General features: G+C 45.4%; 3 protein-coding genes across 6 annotated transcripts; all 3 read left to right on the top strand.

The window, feature by feature from the left end:
* Positions 1-5253: 5253 nt before the first annotated feature.
* Positions 5254-6449, top strand: LOC133890371 (uncharacterized). The gene is made up of 3 exons (XM_062330763.1): positions 5254-5598; positions 5677-5793; positions 6075-6449. Exons 1-3 carry the CDS (start codon positions 5254-5256, stop codon positions 6447-6449), a joined length of 837 nt encoding a protein of 278 aa, XP_062186747.1.
* Positions 6450-9357: 2908 nt separating this feature from the next.
* Positions 9358-14517, top strand: LOC133890542 (protein NRT1/ PTR FAMILY 8.3-like). Of its 4 annotated transcripts, XM_062330945.1 has the most exons (5): positions 9360-9569; positions 11775-11883; positions 12264-12481; positions 12640-13184; positions 13540-14517. In XM_062330945.1, the coding sequence occupies exons 1-5, from the start codon at positions 9531-9533 to the stop codon at positions 14342-14344; spliced, it is 1716 nt and encodes a 571-aa protein (XP_062186929.1). In that variant the 5' UTR covers positions 9360-9530; the 3' UTR covers positions 14345-14517. The 4 variants fall into 4 exon arrangements, with proteins under 4 accessions (XP_062186932.1, XP_062186930.1, XP_062186929.1 ...); XM_062330948.1 differs by lacking the exon at positions 11775-11883 and having other exon boundaries at positions 9358-9569; positions 12235-12481; XM_062330946.1 differs by lacking the exon at positions 11775-11883 and having other exon boundaries at positions 9358-9569.
* Positions 14518-14900: 383 nt separating this feature from the next.
* On the top strand, positions 14901-18338 carry LOC133890543 (small ribosomal subunit protein mL104 (rPPR9)-like). The gene is made up of 2 exons (XM_062330950.1): positions 14901-16456; positions 17963-18338. Exon 1 carries the CDS (start codon positions 14996-14998, stop codon positions 16442-16444), a length of 1449 nt encoding a protein of 482 aa, XP_062186934.1. The 5' UTR covers positions 14901-14995; the 3' UTR covers positions 16445-16456; positions 17963-18338.
* Positions 18339-21731: the final 3393 nt, after the last annotated feature.

The raw sequence follows: 21731 nt of genomic DNA on the forward strand, positions 1-21731 counted from the left end.
CTGTGTATGTTATGAAGGATCTTAGTGGGTTACAGATGATGCTTTTGTTCTAGTTTCTTGCATCTGCCTTTGGAACGAGACCCTCATCTCTTTAGGAGGAGTATTTACATGTGGATCTGAACAAAGAAGTCTCTACTCATCTTAATATCTAATCCAGACTATCATTATGGAGGATCAGGTGTGCCCACTTGTTTTGAGGGCACCATATGTTTAGTTGTCGTGCGTCTAATGCCACGGGACGGGAGAAGGTCCTTCTGTGTCGATTTCATCCACTTGCTTGGTCGGGCTGCTGGTGACGTTCCATCCGACGTGCGTCGCTATGTCAATGCTACGGGATGGGACATGCCACTTTGGTGCCGACCCTGTCCACTTGCCTGGTCGAGTTGCTGACAACGTCTCATCCGTCGTGCGTCGTCGTGCCGGTCTGCAAAGTTCTATCCTACAGTATTTAATGCTACGGGATGGGACAGGATCCTTCAGCGCTGACCCTGTTCATTTGCCTGGTTGGGCTACTGACAACGTTCCATCTGCCGTGTGCCGCCATATTTAATACTACGGGATGAGACTGTGTCCAACTGCGTCGTTCATGACTTCGTCATTTGGTGATGGTGCATGAGGAAAGAAAAAATACTTGAGTGGATATTAGCGACGGTACTCTGGACATGTTGCGTCAAATCTGGTCTTGCGACCAGTAGGTCTGGTTGCGAGTGTAAGTGGTGGTATAGGGAGACTTATCGGGTGGACGTTTAGACTGATTGTTATGATCGTATGATCGACCATATCTTGAGGAGTACGCGGCTCTAGTTGTTAGACACCATGTGGGGCTCATTTAGTCAGAATACCCTTTTACTTAATACACTGACAGTACTTGATATTGTGTTAGGCGGTAGCATGAACTGTGACGAGTGATGAGTGTGCACGTTGGTGCCTGGGAATCTATTGCTGCGAAACTTGGAGTTTTTTTATAGAAAAGACGGCAACGAGGATTGCCGATTTTATTAGACTAGGAGTAAAAGAGGTACAAAAGACCCATTGAAAGGGGAAAAAAAGAGAAACAAGTAGGGGGCGCAAAGCACAACTACGAGGCGCCTAGAAGGAGAGTGGGAGAAGGAACATCCACTCTGTTTGATCAAGAGATCAACTATACAACAGAGAGCAAAAAACTACTCGTTGTTGGCTCCCGGGACAAGGCCATAGAGATCTCGCCGAAATCATCCTTGATCTTGTGCGCTAACTGTTGGGCTGTTTGGCTGGATTTTCTGAAGATTCTTGCATTTCTCTCTGTCCATAAATTCCACCAAAACAGGAGTACCAATCCATTGAAAAAAACTCGGAATTGTTTATCAAAAGTCTTCATTGCCGCACACCACCAACCACGAGGGGTGCGAAACAGCAAGAAGCTTGGTAGATTGTTTAACTGTAACCAGGCTGAGATATGGTACCAAACCTCGCGAGCGTAGACACAGTCCTTGCATAGATGAGTTGCGGTTTCCATTTCCTGATCACATAACCTGCATGCTTGTTCATGAGGCCATCCTCTCTTTGCAAGCTTATCGGCCGTTAAGATCTTTTTTTGTAACATTAACCATGCAAAAGTTTTGCATTTTGGTTTAACCTTCGCTTCCCAGACCGCCTTCATATTGTATTTTGTCATTATCCCTTGGAACTGAATCTTATACGCGCTGCTTGCTGTGTATTCTCCGTTTGCAGTCCACCGCCACTTGATTTGGTCCGCTATTTCGTCAGAAAGATGCAGCTGGTTTATCAACATCCACAGAGATGTGATTTGAGTTAGCTCTTCATCTGTAGATATATCACCGATGTAGGATATCCATTGGTGATCTTGCAGCCCTCTTCTCACGTTGAAGTTTTTTCTGCAGGATTTTGGAAAAATCAGTGGCGCAATGTTCTTCAGCGCTTGCCCCTGCACCCAGCTTGAGTGCCAGAAATCCGCTTTCCTCCCATTTCCAATCGTTATCTCTGTCGACGCATGAAACAACGCACGATCTGTTTGGTCACACGGTAAGGGAAGTCCTTTCCATGGCCAATCTTGTTGTTGCCAATCTAGCCATAACCAGCGGACACGCAAAGCACGCGCAAATTTCTCCAAGTCAACAATGCCCAGGCCTCCCTTCTCTTTTGGTTTTGTAACACTCTGCCAATTTGCGAGGCAGTGTCCTCCAGAGACCTTGTCCGGCTCCTCCCCTCGCCAGAGGAAGCTTCGACGAATACGGTCGATTTTCTTTTGCATCCATTTTTGTAACGGTAGGACAATAAGGTGGAAAGAGACCAGCGAGCAGAGAACGGTCTTTACCAAGATCTTGCAACCTGCCAATGAGAAATGCTTGCCTTGCCATCCTGGTAGCTTGTTTGCAATTTTGTCTATGAGAGGTTGAACATCTACCCGCTTTAATCGTCGAGTATGGAGTGGTAAGCCGAGGTATTTGCATGGGAATTGACCCACCTTTCCTTGGAAACCCATCAATGCGGCATTGAGGTCCTAATCATTACAACAAATAGGGTAAATTTTTGTTTTTTGCAAATTTGTGACCAACCCCGAGCATTTACCGAAGGCTTCCAAAATCAATCTTAAGGCATTCAGGTCATTTCTGTCTGGGTAGGCGAAAATGGCCGCGTCATCCGCGTAGAGAGAGCATCGGAGGTTCGCTGCTCTGGGCAAAATTGGTTTGAGAATGTTTCTACGCGCCGCTTCCGCAATGATCTTTTGGAAGGGTTCAATAGCCAAGATGAACAGCATGGGCGATAATGGATCGCCTTGCCGCAGCCCTCTTGCGTGCTTGAACTGAGGGCCTAGAATCCCATTTAAAATGATTCGGGAGGTGGAGGTCTGAAGCAAGGTAGAAATCCAATCTCTCCAACGCTGTCCAAAACCCATCGCCTTTAGCATCTCAATCAGGTACGACCAGTTAACCGAATCAAATGCCTTGGATATGTCAAGTTTGATGAAAAGAGCTTGTTGTTTCGCTCTGAATAAAGCCTTGATCACATTTTGTACATAGAGGAAATTATCATGTATGCATCTCTTTTTAATGAATGTGGTTTGATTTGTTGGCAGAAGGCATTGAGGCGAGGTGCCAATCTGTTGGCTAGGACCTTGGTGATGATTTTGGACATACTGTTGATCAAACTGATCGGCCTAAAATCGCCCACCGAGAGAGCTCCATCTTTCTTGGGCAGTAGCACAATATTCGCATCATTAACAAGGTTTACTTTGTCTGAACCCAAGCAATAGAAAGTGTTAATCGCCTCCATGAGGTCCTCTTTGATGATTTCCCAGCAGCTTTTGAAAAACAAACCGATATACCCATCTGGTCCCGGGGCCTTTTCCGAATGCATGTCATTTATAGTGTAATGTAGCTCCTCTTCATCAAACGGGGTTTCTAACTCCGACAAGTCATGTGATTGATAATTGAGGGCTTCTCAATGTATGGCTAATTCTCTTTGCTTGTTTGTGCCCAAGAACTGAGCATAATGTTTATACAGCAAAGCTTCTTTTTGATCATGGGTTGTTGCAACCTCATTCCCCGAAGCTAAGATCGGGATAAACTTCTTTCTTCTCTTGCTGTTGGCTTTGATGTGGAAGAACCTTGTGTTAGCATCTGCCATTTTGATCGTTGTCATCCGGGAGTGTTGTCTGGCACGAGCTTTATTGATAGCGGCGAGTCCAGATAGTTCCCTTTGAGCCATTTTCTGAAATTTCTTTCTTCCTCCGACAGTAGGCGTGTTTCTTGCGCCACATCTAGTCTGTGGATGACCTCTCTAGCTATGTTCAGGCGAAGTTTTATGTCACCAATGTTCTGTTTTTTCCAGAGCTTAAGGGCCTTTGCAGTTCTGTTCAGCTTGATGTGTATGCGGAGAATGGCGTCGGAGACCAAAACAGGTTGTTGCCATGCCTCTGTTACCGTTTCTTTGAAGCTTGGAAGGCCAATCCAGAAGGATTCAAATCTAAAGCCCGCAAACTTGTGATGAAGAATCTCGCCGGTGAGGTGCAACGGGCAATGATCCGAATCACTGGAAGACAGAGTGGAGAGGTAGGCTGTTGAGAAGAGGGAGTCCCAGTCAGGGGAGTAGAAGAAATGATCAATCCTAGTCATGGTGGGATTTGCTTGGTCATTGCTCCAAGTAAATTTACGACCATTGAGTTTGAGTTGTTTTAGGCCCAGATCATCAATTGCCTTCCTGAATTTTCTCAGCATGCGCAAGTTGAGTCGATCATTACTTTTGTCTTGGGCTTGGAAAATGAGGTTGAAATCACCATTTAGTAACCATTCCGACTTCATGAGGGGCCGTAAGGAGACCAACTCATCCAAGAAGAGCAATTTATCTTTGTCACTTTGCGGGCCATATACTGTGGTTAGAGACCAGGTTCTGTTATCAGCTAGCATCGTGATGGTTGCAGACAAGGTGTGGTCAGTGGCCGAAGGGTCAGACAATGTGAAAAACTATTCGTCACAAGCTAACAGGACTCCACCACTGGCACCAATTTCATTAATCGCAGTGTAATTTCCGACAAAATTTGGTCCAAGAGTCTCACAGATCAGCGTGTCAGACCAAATTTGAATTTTTGTTTCTTGGAAGCAAATGATTGTAGCTTTTGACGACATTACCATGTTTCTGATGCTCGCTCTTTTTGCTGGGGAGTTCAGGCCTCTGACATTCCAGCAAAGCATAGAAACATTATGTTGTGCCATAGTATAAAAAATAGTCCACTGGGATTAAGACTAGAGCAGGAGCAGATTTCTGATACACAGACCCGGCGCTAGATCCTCTCCAACACACTTGGAAGAGGTAGCTCGGTAACTGATGCCTAGCTGAAGGGGATAGATGCTTCTGGGTGACAACATTACACAGAATGGCTGTTTGAGGTAGCTCGGTAACTGAACTCAGCTGTCCCTCTACATTGATACCTACTGACCCGCTGTTTGAGTGGGTCTGGGGCTTCAAGGCAGGACTCCTTAGCTTACAGACATTCATGTGCAACGGCAGCATAACGCTAAGATACAACATGTTGCAAACAAGAAAAAGACAACTGCTGGGGACGGCTAACAGGCGGTCGATGTTGATCATGGCAAGGCGTTTTGGCTTCCTTCTTGCAAAGCGGGCGTAATCCTGGCCCCGGCCTTCTTGTTCTTTCGTCTGACATCTCCCTTGTCGACCAGCACTGTGATCACCTCCATTGCCGCGTCGTACTTGATCCTCACACGAAGCAACTAGGCCGACTGGAGCCTACTGATGAAGGTCATGCTGCAGGCTCACGGCCTCTGGGACGCAGTGGAGTTTGGTGATACGGATTTCAAGGAAGATCGCATGGCGCTGGAAACCATCCTCCGCACTGTGTCCCAGGAGATGATTGGCACGCTCATTGTCAAAACGAGCTCCAAGCAGGCCCAGGACACCATCAAATTGATGTGCGTCGGCGACAATTGTGTCCACAAGGTCTCGACGCAACAATTGCAGATGGAATTCAAGGCAATTTCATTTCGTGACAAAGAGACAATCGACGATTGCGCGATGCATCTCTCCGGCCTCGTCACCAACCTCGCCACGCTCAAAGAAATGATGGAAGAACAAAATATGGTAGAAAAAATATCTGTGAGTAGTCCCAAGAGATTTTCGTAGATTGCTCTGTCTGTTGAGACTATTTTTGATCTCTAGACTCTCACGCTGGAGGAAGTGACTGGGAGGCTAAAGGCGGTGGAGGATCGCCTCAATCCGGAAGAATCCCCTGCCGTCGGCAGAAAGTCCTCCTCACCGAGGAGTCATGAATTGCGCGTATGAAGGAGCCAAAGCAGGGCGAAGGGTCCTCGGGCAGCGAAGATGCTCGTCGCCGTGCGCGCACATCGCGGAAGAAAGAGGGAGGCGGCGGCTCTGATGGCAAGGAGGCCACGCGCGATCTCTCCCACGATAAGTGCCGCAACTGCGGGCGCTATGGCCGCTAGGCGAAGGACTGCCAATCGTCCAAGAAGGAACAAGCTTATTTGGCCCAGGATGAGGAGGAAGAAGACAAGCCTGCGCTCCTGATGTCGCAGGTGTGCGTTCTCAGCGATGCGTAGGAGCCACCAGCTAACCACGTCCACCTCGACGAGCCACGTGCACAAGTCCACCTTGGTGACAGCGACGACGGCGATCACCTGGAGGGCTGGTACTTCGATACTGGTGCCACCAACCATATGGCGGGTCACCACGATGACTTCACGAAGCTCGATCGAGGTGTGGTGGGTTCCGTCCATATCGAAGATGGCTCAATGGTCGACATCCGCGGTTGTGGCACCATCGTATTTGCTAGAAAGAATGGAGAGTACAAGGCACTTTACAGCGTCTACTTCATCCCACGGCTAAAGAATAGCATCATCTGCGTGGGTCAGCTGGACGAGGGTGGATCCAAGATGCTGATCGAGGACGACATCTTACGGATCTGGGACCGTTAGCGCCGCCTCATCACCGAAGTTCGTTGCAGGCGCAACCGGCTGTACATCCTACAATGCATGTGGTGGTTGTACGGTGCAGTGCGCTGCGCTTTTCCCATTACTTTGGTGTGGGAAGGTAGCTAGCTAGGTTCTGAAGAAACTGCCTTGCAAAAACCTGAGTTTTTTTATGCAATATATGTTTCTCAGATATTTGCCTACGCAGCAGTCTTTATTCCTCCTACCGTCCTACACGCGTACCAAGTTACCAAGCTGGGTTGTGGCCACCCTCCGGGAGCAACTAGTTTGAGCGCGCGCGCGTGCTAACGAGGTGGCAATTGGCAAACAAATTCAGACAACTGGTTAAGGTAAGGATCGGTCTCTGTGCTTCCAAAGTTAGAAACTGCCTCCGTTCAAGTGGAAACAATAAAAATGAAAAAGAGCCATCATCTCGTCAGCCGATCAGCGGCGCAATCTTCAGGTGTAGGCAAGACTGAGAGCCATGGTAGCAGAGATCTCGACGAATCATACCAGCGTTGATCACGTTCGTCTCGGCTAGTCTAATCCGAAAGAAAGCTGCTGCTGCGAGCTGCCAGTGATCTGTCCGGCACATGCTCAGTTCATCAGTCACATACAAAAATCTAAAATTAGACAATATATATGAGCCTATTTATTAAAATAGATATTTACAATTTTAACATTCGTATTCGGCACATTATTTACCAAAAATGTAATTTCGGTACACCGTACGTCGAAAAACCGCGGGCTCGGTCATATTCAGCACACCGTGTACCGAATACGGTTGATATTTGGTATACGGTGTGTCGAATATAGCATTGTAGCCCATATTCGGCACACGGTATGTCGAATATGGGTTTTTCGACGTACGATGTATCGAAAATCTATTTTCGGTAAATGATACGCCGAATACGGATGCTAAATTTGTAAATACGATAACATATTGTCTATTTCGGTAAATACGCTCATGTATGTTGCCTAATTTTAAATTTTTGCCCAGGAGGAACCAGTGCGGTGTGATCTACTCATCCTCACGCGTGCATGGTGGGCAGAACGAGACTGGCAGGTGGGCCGGGATGCACGGTGGTTGCAGCTTGCGACTTGTCCCGTCCCAGGATGCACGAGGGCACGTGTGTATGCGGTGGAGCACGGAGTGAGCTGGAGAAGACGACGATGCAACGGGCGGTGGCGGTTCCCTGCACGGGGCGCGTGTGCGTCGTAAGGATGGGACGAGGCAGGTGGGCTTTGCATTGTGCATGCATCGTTTTTTTATTTTTATTTTTCAAATTTAGTAATTTTATATTCTAAGGAGCAACAGGTTTAAACAGATATGGTGTAGATGATGTTATCATCTAGTTCTCACAAATTTTTTAGAAAAAATATGGTGTAGAGGATACTATCATCTATCTCTTACAAAATTTTCAATTTAAAAAGTTACTTGGGAAATAAGAAGAAAAAAGAATTTCAGAATCTCTAAAATTTATCTTTTTGTTTCTTATTATATAAGTAATTTTTTGATCTGAATTTTTTGTAAGAGCTAAATGGTAGCACCCTTTACACCATATATTTTTAGTTTTTTTTATGATTATTTACGTAGTATTTTGAATTTTGAGAATAATATAATGATGTATTTTTATTTTTTAACCTGTTAGAAGGGTTACATATGACTATTCGTGTTATTTTTTTAAACAGACGTCTAAAATTGCTAAGTTTGAAATTTTAAAATATAAAAATAAAAAATCTGCACGCATCGATGCTTGGGCCTTTTTTGACGGCGGTACCGAAGGCCTAAGGCCCACTCCAAGTCGAATGCGCCTAAGGCGGCCGAGTCGAATCCGAGTCAGTTCGTGAGATTCTGCAGCCCAGCCCAGGCACTGGGTTGTCACTTGTCACGAACCAGCATAGTGCTCCACATGCATATCCTGTGAAAACTGGATAGAGATTGGAAGCTTGAAAACTACATCAAAATCATACATCGAAGTTTAAAAAAAATTGAGAAGTGACAGGCCAAACAACTCCATAATCTTAACTTAACTATGCTTTTCTCAAATACTTTGAAGTAGACTTTGCAAACTAAACCTCCATATTAAAATATGGTTTTCTGCCAAAAACTAAATATCTATACTCTTATTCTGGTTCTACCCCCTTATACATCTATATATATCCATTAATACAGAACTTCTTGAATACATTATGTACCCATTCTTGCTTTATTAGATTTAGTCAAAAATCTAAAAAACAACTACGCTGGCCGATGTTGGCGATGAAGAATAAGAGAATTATATTTTGTTCACATCTAAGTTGTCAGTAGGGTTTAGATCTACCCGTTATGCTTCTATTTTATTCTATAAACTCTATCTATTAAGTTGAAAAAACTATGTTTGACTCTATATTGTATTATATTATTATAAAAATTTAATTTAAATATTATAATTAAAATATGACGATGATTGATAAATTTATTGGAAATATACGTGTAAACTATTGATGCTAGGATTGATACATGATGCAAGGTTAAACCCAAAAGTGAGGTTCGACATCTCACCTCATGTTGTGTTCGCCTGATCTGATCTGTGCCAGTGGGACGTTTGCAATCCAACAATGCACAGCAATTTGATGTCACCTAACTTCACCCAGTGATCCTATTCCGGAGCCGGATGCCCTGACTTAGAGTTGGAAGTCATGGGTAAACAGTAAAATATGAGAGGTGAACAATACGTTGAGTCAAAATACTGTAGCGCAACTGCTATAGCAACCAGTTAATTTGTACTGTTTACACTATATTGTATCATTAAAATCTGATCCGTCCGTTCGCAATCAAACGGTGCGCAGCGATTTGAAGTCACGTCACAGGTGATCCCATTCCGGAGCTACCTGTTGAGGAAGCAAGCGCTCACCCCTCCCGCTCGTCCCTTTCGCCGCCCACGGTGCGGCTGGCGCCCCGGTGTGGTTGGTTCGCGACCTACCAGTTCCCATGATTGGTTGGCCTCACCAACCCCCGTCCTCTTTCGCTACTACAAGTTCCCCGGCCTTGGACGAAAGCCTTTTGGGGGACTCAGATCAGCGGAGGGCGGAGGCAGGCCGGCCATGGAGGAGGGAGGCGACCACGCGAGCCTTCTGATCAAGGTACGGCGAACCTGGTGTCGAATCCCCTCTTTCGAGTCCGAGCTAGCTTTCTTTTTTCCTTCCTTATCGCGGAAGAAAGGTTTTATTTCCGGGTTGCGATTGGGGTTGTACGGGAGCAGATTTCATGGCTGCCACCGCCACTGACCGGCAACGTTCTCCTGTCCTGTAGCACTAGCACCGCATCGGCGTCAGACTGAATGTGTGCTGGGTTGGGACTGGGGATCGTCCCAGGGCAAAATGCGGTGCCAGAACTGAGACCTTATATTTAAAAGAGTGGGGATTTAACCCTTTAGATATCGAAATTTCATTTTGAGTACCGCAAGGGGCCAGAACTGGGAGACAAAATGGTGTAAAGTGTGCTGAGAAGTGAACATGCTGATAGGCATTGACAATGCCATGTTACTCTTTAGTCTGTCATCGGGTGAAAATGTTGGATTCTGTAGATATGGGATATAATCAGACGTGTACTTAGTGCTATGTTCATTGCATGCATAAAATTACTTGCCAAGGGATAAACAAGAGAGACGTTTCTTATATTGTTAGCGATCTGAAAACTGGGAGAAATCATCACAATGTTCAGTGTTTATTTCTTTCCTGCTAGCATTGGCTGTAGAATTTAGATGATTGGACCTTTTTTTTCGAAGAACCTTCGAAAAGGGCACAAAGTTCCTTCAATTCACCAAAGAATAATGGAGTTGACCCAGTTTATGAGGTAAACCGGGCCCAAAAACCATACAACCGTACGGTTTATTAGAAGAAAAAACTGGCAAAACCCTGACGATGACAGAAAGCGACCGGGTCGACCGCCTAAGGCGACTCACCACCACACACCTAGACACATTAACCATCTAGACACACGCGAGAAGGAGCCTGCTGCATGTCATCGTTGCCAAGCTACGATACACCCCACGACGTAGCAGCTCCGACTTCATACAACATACTCCTCTCACCCATGGCAGATGACCACTCTGAAGCATGAGGCAACCTCGAGGGAGAAAAGGCCACACCGAACAACCCAGCCTTACGACAGAGCAACCAACAAGCAACGCGGGATCTCCAAGGTGACGCCTTCAAGAAGGAAGCGACATCAAAGACGTCACCATCGCCCGTCCAGAAAATGGATAGGGTTTTCACCCGGAGAGAACCGAAGGAAGAGTGGGAGAGGCACCACGACAGCGCCCCCAAGGGGGGAGAGCGGTGCCTGAGAGCGTTGTCGTTGTCTTCACCGGCGAAAAGCCGGGCTAGGCTCTCGCCCGTAGCCTTCCCACCCCCTACCGCGCCACGGCGGCGGCGAGCCCCCACGCAGCCGCACAGCTACGGCACCCCGCGCAGCCGTCGCCCATCACCAACGCCCTCCATCGTCGCCGTCGTGGGCGCACGCCGTGGCCCCGACGTCGCTGTGCGCCTTGTGGCAGCGCCATGCTCATCGCCTCGCCGTCGCCCACCGTCTCCTACGGGACCGAGCGCGACCCTAGTTCATCACGCGACGAGAACACCGTGGATAGAACTTGCACAAGGCGAGTCCGCCGTGAACACGCGTACGCCGGCAAGAAGACCACCTACAAGAAACGCTCACGACGGCATGAGCAGCACAGCCCATCCACACCAACGCCGGCGAGCGTAGGACCCACCTCCGGGAAGCGAACCGTAATACTGCGGACACCAACGAGCAGAATCGCCGACCAGCAGGAGGAACCAGCCAACACACCGCCGAACCACCACGCTGCGTCACCCGGTGCACGGATCCGGCCAGCGCATCGACGAGCCGCCACGCCGAGCCACCGAGGGCGCGGATCTGACCGGCGCGCTGACGAGCCGCCACGTCGAACCACCGGGGGCGCAGATTCGACTGCCGCGTTGCGTCTGCGCCGTGGATCCGGCGTCCGCGCCGCGTCTACCGTCGCGTCTGCATCTGCACCGGAGGGAGGCTAACCGCGGGGGGAAAGGCCCGCCGCCGTGTGGCCGCAAGGTCTTCGGTGCGCTAGGATGGCGGCAAGGTGGGAGGAGAGGTTGGAGGGGGGCGGCGGCGCTAGGTCTTCGGTGCCGCCCGAGGCACCCCTCCAGAGCGACGTGGGGGCCTCCGTGTTGGTGAATAACATGATCGGACTTTGTGTCAAAAACTTATTGGATAAATTGTTGAAGATTTAGATTTACCTATGAGCGACATTATGGTCTCATGTTAATACTTACCTGGCCTTCTATCAGAATGGCACGTCATGTCAAGGCGAAGAATCACAGAGGCTATTGGAAGCACACCAAGGGCCACAGCTTAAAAGTAAACGTTCTGCTTGGAGAGCACCGACACTAATTCTGGGTGAGTCATGCTGTACCAAGTGTATTAAGTGTGGCCTTTTCTATGTAATATCAGAATCTTCTTCATTGAAGCTGCCTGATACCTAGCTCTCATGTGGAACACCTACCACTCTTTTACATTATTTACCATGATGTTGTCAGAGATGTTTGATTGCTTTGTGTTTTCTGGCTCCTGTATAAAAAGAGCTATTCTTGGCCTTCTTGGCACATTTCGTACAATTAGTCTATCCTGGCTATCGGATTAATTCCTAGGTGATATTTTATCTATTGTTTTGTGGCTAAAAAGATAAGCAAGAGAGCCATTTAATGAACAAATGTTGTCTAACAATTAAATTGCATTTCTATCTGTTAGGAGGGTGTTAATCAGCTATAATCCTGCAGGACTTGAATGCTTGGAAAGCATGGCTTTCAATGGCATCGGCACAAACCTAGTTGTGTATCTCCGCTCAGTTCTCCATGATGGTATTGCTTCCAGTGCATCAACCGTTTCTCTTTGGTATGGAACGAGCTTCTTTGTGCCAATACTTGGAGCCGGCATAGCAGATACTTACTTGGGCAATTACAAGACTGTCTTGATCTCCCTTATCATGTACCTACTTGTAAGTCGTAAGATCACTCTCTCCTGCTCTGCTGCTCATCTAATTCATAGTTCAATCTTCATTTTTATTTTTGTAAAATATTTTATATAACCTAACCATTCAACTGATGCAAGGTTTCATGTAAAAATTGTAACAAAAAATTCCAACGCTCATTGCAGGGCATGGTACTAATTACACTTGCAACATTTATGCCTTATACTCCAGTCTTGTGCGATGTGAGTTCATGCCTGTCGTCAAATGAAACTCAGACTCTGCTTTTCTCTGGTTTGTATCTCACTGCTATTGGATGTGGAGGGGTAAGATCTGCACTGCTTCCATTTGGTGCAGACCAATTCGACAACAAAAACAGTTTAGATATACAAAAGAGAAGGAACTTCTTCAGTTTGTTCTATATATGTGTCATCTTTGGTGTGATTACTTCCGGGACCATTATAGTGTGGGTTCAGGAAAATGTGAGTTGGGCTATAGGATATGGAATTGCCACAGCATGCATAGGTCTTGCTTTGATAGGATTTCTGGTGGGAACACCGATATTCCGACAACATGAGCCTTGTGGTTCCCCAGTGAGAAGTATTTTCCAGGTTATTGTCGCCTCTTTTAGGAACATGTGCTTGGAACTTCCGGTTGATAGGTCTCTTCTGTATGAGGTCAGGAGCAACTACACACAAAAGAGACCAAAACTAGCTCACTCTGATGATTTTAGGTACTCTATTTTTTTGGTTAATTATTCTGTGGTACTTGTATATGTGGTACAATTCTTGTTTATCATGATGTTTTTAAACCTATTGAAGTAATCTGTCCATGCTGGTCAGCTCTTAATCACTTAACATTCTGGAAAAATAAGTATCATATACGAAATCAAGGATGTTCAATCCACAAAATGGTATATTGTGCATATTATGATGTGAATGTAGAAATAACAAAATATGTAGTCAAAATAGGTGGTCCTGGAACATGAAAACCCATGGGAATTATTTCTGCAGGATATAAGATATACTAGTTATTGTTCTCTTGCTATCCTGCACTTATTTAATCATCTTCCCATCATTTTGTTCCAGTTTCTTAGACAAGGCAGCCATTATTTCTGATCTGAGCTTGGCCAATGGAAGCTGTCAAAGTTCATGGAGGCTTTGTACGGTTACTGAAGTTGAGGAATTGAAAATACTAATCCGCTTACTCCCAATATGGGTGACTGGAATATTCTTTGGTGCAGCAATATCTCAAATGCACACCACTTTCATTCAACAGGGAACTGTGATGAACACTAAGATTGGCTCACTGTCCGTTCCACCGGCATCCTTGTATTCATTTGAAGTGATATGCGTCACGCTTTGGGTTCTTGTTGTGAACAAAGTAATTGTGCCAGCGACCCGAACATACTTCGCAAATGGAGCAGAGCTCACACAGTTGCAGAGGATTGGGATCGGTCGTTTCCTGATGATTTTTGCCATGGCAATTGCTGCACTTTTAGAAATGAAGAGGCTAGAGAGTGTTCGGGAGGGGGAACCATTAAGCATTGTATGGCAGCTCCCGCAGTACATCGTCATTGCTGGGGCTGAGTGCTTTGCCATTATTACTCAGCTGGAGTTCTTCCACGGTCAGGCGCCAGACTCCATGAAGAGCATGTTGACGGCATTTGCATTGCTCACCACTGCTCTTGGCAATTACCTGAGCTCAGCTATCATCACCCTTGTTGCAGGGGTGACCAGCGTTTGGGATAGCCCTGGATGGATTCCAGATGATCTGAACAAAGGGCACCTTGACTACTACTACTGGTGTCTTACAGCTCTCTCAGTGGCAAATTTTGTCTTCTATCTCTACTTTTCTAGTAAATACAAATTAAAGAAAGTTATTATCAGCTAATATTACTTGTGAAATCACCAAGTGTAACATACGGAATCTTTTTATTATTCTCTATGTTAGACGACTGAAGGATCTTATCTCCAAAAATATATTCTTGTTGATCGCAGAAGGATGGTTATATGTAACGAGAAAGATAGATACTGCATTTCTAATGGCTATTCGTTTTCTGTACATTTGCTGGAGGGTTTAGTTCAGTTATATGCGATGCTGGATTGCTGGTGAAAAAAAATTGATGTTAACATAATTTTGGCAGGCATATAGGATCCATTTTTGTAAATTAAAAGGGGATGGGGTCTCCCCTCGTTTGAAAAAAAAAATCACCAATAATCAATCTTGTGATTGTAGTGACATTTTTACTAAACAAGATTATGAGCTTTTTGCCCATTTATACGAATAAGTTGACAGTAAATATTTTTTTATAGCCGTACAAATTTTTACAAAACAACATTAATACAGAGAGAGAACAAGGTTTACTGGTTGAGCAGCAAAACTTCATCACTAACCATAGTTCTCCATGGCCCCATTCTGACCGTCCGATCTCAGATCGGCGCTTGGCGTTGCCCTTGGCGCGTTTAGACCTGGATCCACCAGACTGCAGAGTGGAAGCCTCCCAAAACCCTCACCCACTCCGCCGATCTTCCCCGCTCCAAGATGTGGCGCCGCCACCTCCTCCGCCGCCTCCTCCCATCTCCGGCCACCGCCGCCGCCTCCCCTTTGCCCTTCCTCCGGCACCTATCCACCGCCACCACTCCGACTCCGGCCTCCTCCCTCGCCTCCTCTCTCGCGTCGGCGCTCGCCACGCTCTCCACGACCCCCCCGCCCGCCACCTCCCCGGACGCCTACTTCTCCCTCCATTTCTCCGACGTGCGCCCCACCAATGCCCTCCTCGCCGAGGCGCTCTCGCTCTCCCCACCCGCCACCTCCCGCGCCGCCGCCGACCTCTTCCGCTTCCTCGTCCGCCACCGTTCGCTCCACCCCTCCGACGGCGCGCTCGCGGTCCTTGTCCGCCACCTCGCCCGCCGCCGCGACTTCCCCGCCGTGCGCGCACTCATCCAGGAGTTCCCCACCGCTCTCGGGCCCGCCACGCTCGACGCCTACCTTCTCCACCTCGCCAGCGCCGGCCGCCCCACGGACGCCGTCAAGGTGTTCGACGAATTGCCCGAGCAGCTCCGTACCCGCGAGGCGCTCACTTCTCTGATCTCCTCGCTTGCCACTGAGGGATTCCCCTCGCACGCAGAACGTGCTGTCAAGAAGGTCGCCAACGAGATCTTCCCGGATGACAATATCTGCACTTTGCTGGTATCTGGTTATGCCAATGCTGGGAAGCTTGACCATGCGCTAAGGTTGATTGGTGAGACACGCCGTGGTGGGTTTCAGCCAGGATTGGATGCGTACAATGCGGTTCTTGACTGTGTCTGCCGTCTCTGTCGCAAGAAGGACCCACTGAGGATGACTGTGGAAGCAGAGAAGTTCTTAGTTGACATGGAAGCCAATGGTATTCCCCGGGATGCAGGGACATTCCGGGTGCTGATCACAAATCTATGTAAGATTCGCAAGACAGAGGATGCCATGAATCTGTTCCGGCGAATGGGTGAGTGGGGATGCTCACCGGATGCTGACACATACTTGGTGCTCATCAGGAGCTTGTACCAAGCTGCCCGGATTTTAGAGGGGGATGAGATGATGACGTGGATGCGGTCTGCAGGATTTGGAGATAAACTTGATAGGAAGGCGTATTATGGGTTCATCAAGATTTTATGTGGGATTGAGAGGGTTGAGCATGCTGTCAAAGTATTCCGTATGATGAAAGGATATGGGCATGCTCCTGGAGTAAAGTCCTATAGCTTGCTGCTCGAGAAGCTTGCCAGGCACAATTTTGGGGATCGTGCAAATGCTTTGTTCAGGGAGGCAGTTGCACGTGGTGTAACTGTGGCACCAGGGGTGTATAAGATTGACAAGAGGTATGTGAAAGCGAAGAAGGAGAAGAAGGTGAAGAAGAGGCTGACTTTGCCAGAGAAGATGAGATTGAAGAGCAAGATGTTGTACAAGCTCAGAATGAGCTTTGTCAAGAAGCCCAGGCGTCGAATGCTCCGAGCTTAGGCAGACTTTTGGGTAATTTTCATGTTAATGCTGGTTTTATCACTCTTTGCGTAATACTATCATTGCTTCAGCATTTGCCATGTGGATGATGATTTTGCTGGAGACCAGTCTGTCGTTCTATGTTAGTTATTTTAACCTGTTCTTACTTCATTGCACTTGAATTATTGAACCGTAATGAAATCTTGTTTCCCAAAGGAGCCAGGATGCAGAGAAACAACTTGCTTGTGACTAAAGGCTTTGTTATTACTGTTGTTGCTCAGGTCCATGCTCCATACTGCGAAATATGTATTCTGAAATTGCTCTCTCGTTATGTGTTGCGAAGGTTGCACTGGCACTTATACTAGCAATCTAGTACTATAATGCTGATTTTCTGATGCATATCCGCATGACTAGAGCATATTCCATATTGTAGAAGTTCTGGTCTGTTTCCAGATTTTTAAGCTCCCCTTCAGCACAGCAGTGACAGGTACCGACATATTTTACAATTTAGAATGTACTTAGCCCCACCACTACATGTAGGCTCCAATTTTACATATTGTATCATATCATGAGCTTGACCTTACAAACCTGGCTTCTCAACATCCAAGCTAGTGCTTCTCACTCGTTGAACCATCATATTTGGATGAGGGAAATCTTTAGTGTTGAACGTATGGAATATTCTCTGGTTATGCAACATCTTCCTTGCCCTTAATTTTACATACTCTTTGTGGGGAAATCTTTAGTGTTGAGCATATTTACCATGTTTATGAAGTTGCAAGTGCTCAACACATATGTGTGTGACTGTGTTTAATCGAGGCAGCACTACTATAGGCTCACTAGTAGCTGAAGTAACAAGATAAATAGGTGGCATATAACAAGCTAAATGAGAGTTGTACTGTACGGCAGTTCCCAATGTGTTTTTCCGAGGACGTTACAGAGGATAATTGGACGAGGGAGATTGCTCTAGGAATTTGTGGAATTTGTAGGATTTAGTTCAAACTTTTTTTTTGCGAGGAGGATTTAGTTCAAACTTGACACATACGAATCCAAACAGGCTCTGAGAATACAGTTGTGCCTATGATTTGTGTTGTTTGTCTTAGATACTATTGAGCCTTTACGCCCATCTTACCCCTTTTGGTACCTAATTATACTATTTAGTAGGAACGATACTATAATCAACAGGGAAATTTTCTCAGATCGTGTTCCTGTATGTGTGTAAGATAACAAAAAATTGCTCATGACTTATTGTTTCAACCTTTATGCAATAGTTCTCTCAGTATGTGTACATGCTCTCTTCCTAGAGGCCAAGACCATTATCTAGGGATTTGCCAAGCCTATATTGAATTCTGCTTTTTGCATGCTTGCTGCCCTATCATCTCATCTTTTTTATTCTAGTCTGAACTGATTTTATTGTCCACAGCAGAAATTTGAAGCGTTGCACAGGGAAATTAATGATTTAAAAGTTTGTGCTTTTTTTTTCCGAAACTGCCTTGTTCTGCTCTGCAACTATATTACTAATTGTTTCTAATTATGTACCAGTTCGGTTGGAGTGGAGAAAAAGGGAAACATCATCAAGAGTCCAGTTATAATTAGAAGATCAGAAAGTTGTTGTCCTTCGTATGGAGCACTAGCTGGAGTGGCTCTCCGACAACATTTTTCCAACCCAAGGCCTTCGTATGGTTTTAATTTTTTGGTTGATGGACTCGTAACTCCGGCGATGTTTAGTGCAATGCCCTGCATTACATTAGCATAAATAATATACCATTTTACTTATTTTAATTTACCGCATTGTCAGAGAGGAAGCTTCTGGGTTATGTACACCCTAATTTTTCATGGAAAGCATTGGAACACTGAACAACTATATGGCCAAAACTAACCAGGCCACCTCTCGCCAAAGAATGTTTACTCTCTCTCTCTCTCTCTCTCTCTCTCTCTCTCTCTCTCTCTGGGTGAATTGTGTTTTCCAATAAGCTCGAGTGCATGAACTTCTATATGAACATCAACGATTTTCAATCACTGAACATTGATATATATTATACATACCTGCTTGATTGCTTTGCGTCACGTCAGAATTTAGGTCTCGGCAATTGGGTTTTGCCGGGATGGGCAGAAACAGCTGGAGAGATCGCACATCACGGTGCACTCATGCAGACTTGTTCCTTTCTCAGATTTCCATGAGGTAAGGCTCTCTTTTTCTATTCGACTTTGTACACTTGCTTGCGTGCACTGGTTCCTCTTTTTGTGAGTGCTCAATCTCATAGAGCAATCTTGGATCAAGCTGGTATCATCCACACCATTATAAAAGGGATTCACTTGGAGATAACAAAAACTATGGGCTCCTGGGCCCCTTGGCCCCTTGTCTCTGTTGGCATGGTTTGATGCACCCAAGAGGTGCTTCAATGAGTGGCAACCAAAAGAGATGTGTGCACAAGACAAGCAAATCAAAAAAGGGTTTGATCTGAAATGACAACTTGCAAGGGTAATTTTGTGCTTAACATTATCGAGTTCAGAACACTGCTGTTGTTTACCGGTTGTGATTTCTTTTCACCGTTGTGCAATATGGTAAAAATCCATCCTCAGAGGGCATTGGGGTCAACTGAGAAATGGAAGATACTGCAGTGAAGAATTATGTGGCTTATGCAAATCTACGTGAATCAATAATGAGTTCCTGTTTTGCCCAAATTTGTTGAATGTCGGACACCAACCTTGGACCCTGCCCATTACCCCCATTGTTTGCTGGAGCACTTTCCCTATCCCAAAACCAGCCGTTTCATGTGAATAAATGGACAACAGTACGTTGATAGGGATGGATATGGGCAAAAATCCAAAATTAGACAATATACATGACCGTATTTACCGAAATAGACAACATGTTAGCGTATTTACAATTTTAGCATCCGTATTCGACACACCGTGTGTCGAATATAGCACTGTAGCTCATATTCGGCACACGGTGTGCCGAAAATGACACTGTAGCACAATTTTCGGCACACCGTGTGCCGAAAATGGACTGTAGCACAGTATTTTGGCACGCGGTGTGCCGAATATGGACTGTAGCACAGTATTTCGGCACACGGTGTGCCGAAATACGGTGCTACAGTCCATTTTGGGCACACCACACTCCGAAAATGAACAGTACCGCGCGTGAACAGTAACAGCAGTGCGTTTGAATTTCGTTTTTACTCTTTTTCAAAACGGTGGTCTTCTGTTACTCCAAAAATGTTAAAACATTTTTTACATATTCCATAATCCATGTGCAACCCATTTTAATTGGATTCACCGAAAAATCCTTTGTATATTTAAAACTAAAATTATTCAAAAAAGACTACTTTTATAACTTGTAATAATTTTTAGTGTCTCAAATAAACTCCCAAAAATCTAGAAAAATTCACTAATATTCTTATTATGTGATGAACTAATTTCTAAAATTATTTTCAGCTCTAGTTTATATGATGAAAAAATGAGTTACTTTGTAATGCTTCATTTACATGAAATGATAAAAATACATATAAATGAAGCATTACAAAAGAACTCACTTTTTCATCATATAAAATAGGGCTAAAAATAATTTTTGAAATTAGTCCATCACATAATAAGAATATTAGTGAATTTTTCTAAATTTTTGGGAATTTATTTGAGACACTAAAAATTATTACAAGTTATAAAAGTAGTCTTTTTTGAAGAATTTTAGTTTTAAATATACAAAGGATTTTTCGGTGAATCCAACTAAAATAGGTTGCACATGGATTATGGAATATGTAAAAAACGTTTTAACATTTTTGGAGTAACAGAAGACCACCGTTTTGAAAAAGAGGAAAAGCAAAATTCAAACGCACTGCTGTTACTGTTCACGCGCGGTACTGTTCATTTTCGGAGTGTGGTGTGCCGAATATGGACTGTAGCACCGTATTTCGGCATACGGTGTGCCGAAATACGGTGCTACACCATATTCGGCACACTGTGTGCCGAAATACTGTGCTACAGTCTATTTTCGGCACACGGTGTGCCGAAAATTGTGCTACAGTGTCATTTTCGGCACACCGTGTGCCGAATATGAGCTACAGTGTCATTTTCGGCACACCGTGTGCCGAATATGAGCTACAGTGCCATATTCGACACACGGTGTGCCGAATACGGATGCTAAAATTGTAAATACGCTAACATGTTGTCTATTTCGGTAAATACGGTCGCGTATATTGTCTAATTTTGGATTTTCCCAGAATTATTGGGGGTCACATCATATCCCTCCAACGCTATCTCTCTTATCAGAAACAGGTTCAATTCTCCCGTGTCTTGTTTCTGTTGGGTGGTGTGATCAGTGCTTGGTTGCTGAGCTTCCAGAATTGGAGGGCATTTGCATGATGTCAGGCCATGGAAAATTGTGATCTTGCCACTGCCAGTAAGGCAGCCAATGGCTCCAAGAAAAGCTGCATTGCCCGAACAAATTAAGCGTTAGAGGCACGTAGGCTTGAGAATGACACGTCTGTCCATGTCATCATCGTCTGCAAGCTTGGATAGTTGAGTCAGGAACTCAGGGCCTACTTGGCGCTTAGCTTCCCCTAATAGTCGTCTACTTCATTTTTTTTACATGATGCACAATTTCGTGGTGTTGGTTCAGAAAGAGGGTGTTGCACGGTTTTCTCTTGAGGAGACAATATTGTGTGGTTAGATTCTTCGCATGATGAAGTATAGATGCTCCGCTCTATTCCGCGGAACTTGAAACTTCCGGAGCCTTACCGATCATAGAGTTGAAAATTGAAATAGGTCGACATCAATCGGACGAGATGGAACACAAACAAAGGGAAACGAACTACCAAACGCATGATGTCAAATTGGGGTTCTTTATCTTAACATGTACCTCAACATGGTACTACATATTACAGGATCACAATTCGAGGATGAAGATCAACCTGACCATGAGGCATGCGTTGCAAATCATTCTTGGCATGCAAATCATCCTCAATTGGGACCCTTCAGTACCTACTCTACAAATGTGTTTTACAAGAGGCGACACCTTCATCCTCATGCAACGCATGCCTATCACTCAATCTCGCTCGAAAACAAGTCTTTTTTTTTTTGCAACTGATAACTTCCTCGCTTTTTTTCCTTTTATCTTGAAGCAAAATTGAGGCAGGGTAGGTCTGGCATGCATGAACAAGTTCACATTGCACTTGAGATTAAGAACCAAAGTGGTCACTGGTGGTTCTGTAAAGATTTTCGGGCAGCAAAAGCATGGACCCTCCTCCATGTCCATGCTACGATCGATAGCTCGGCATGTCCGTAAGTTGCAGATGCAGACAGGAGCTCA

Source organism: Phragmites australis, chromosome 14 (genome assembly GCF_958298935.1).
Source record: "Phragmites australis chromosome 14, lpPhrAust1.1, whole genome shotgun sequence".
NCBI classification, from domain to species: Eukaryota; Viridiplantae; Streptophyta; class Magnoliopsida; order Poales; family Poaceae; genus Phragmites; species Phragmites australis.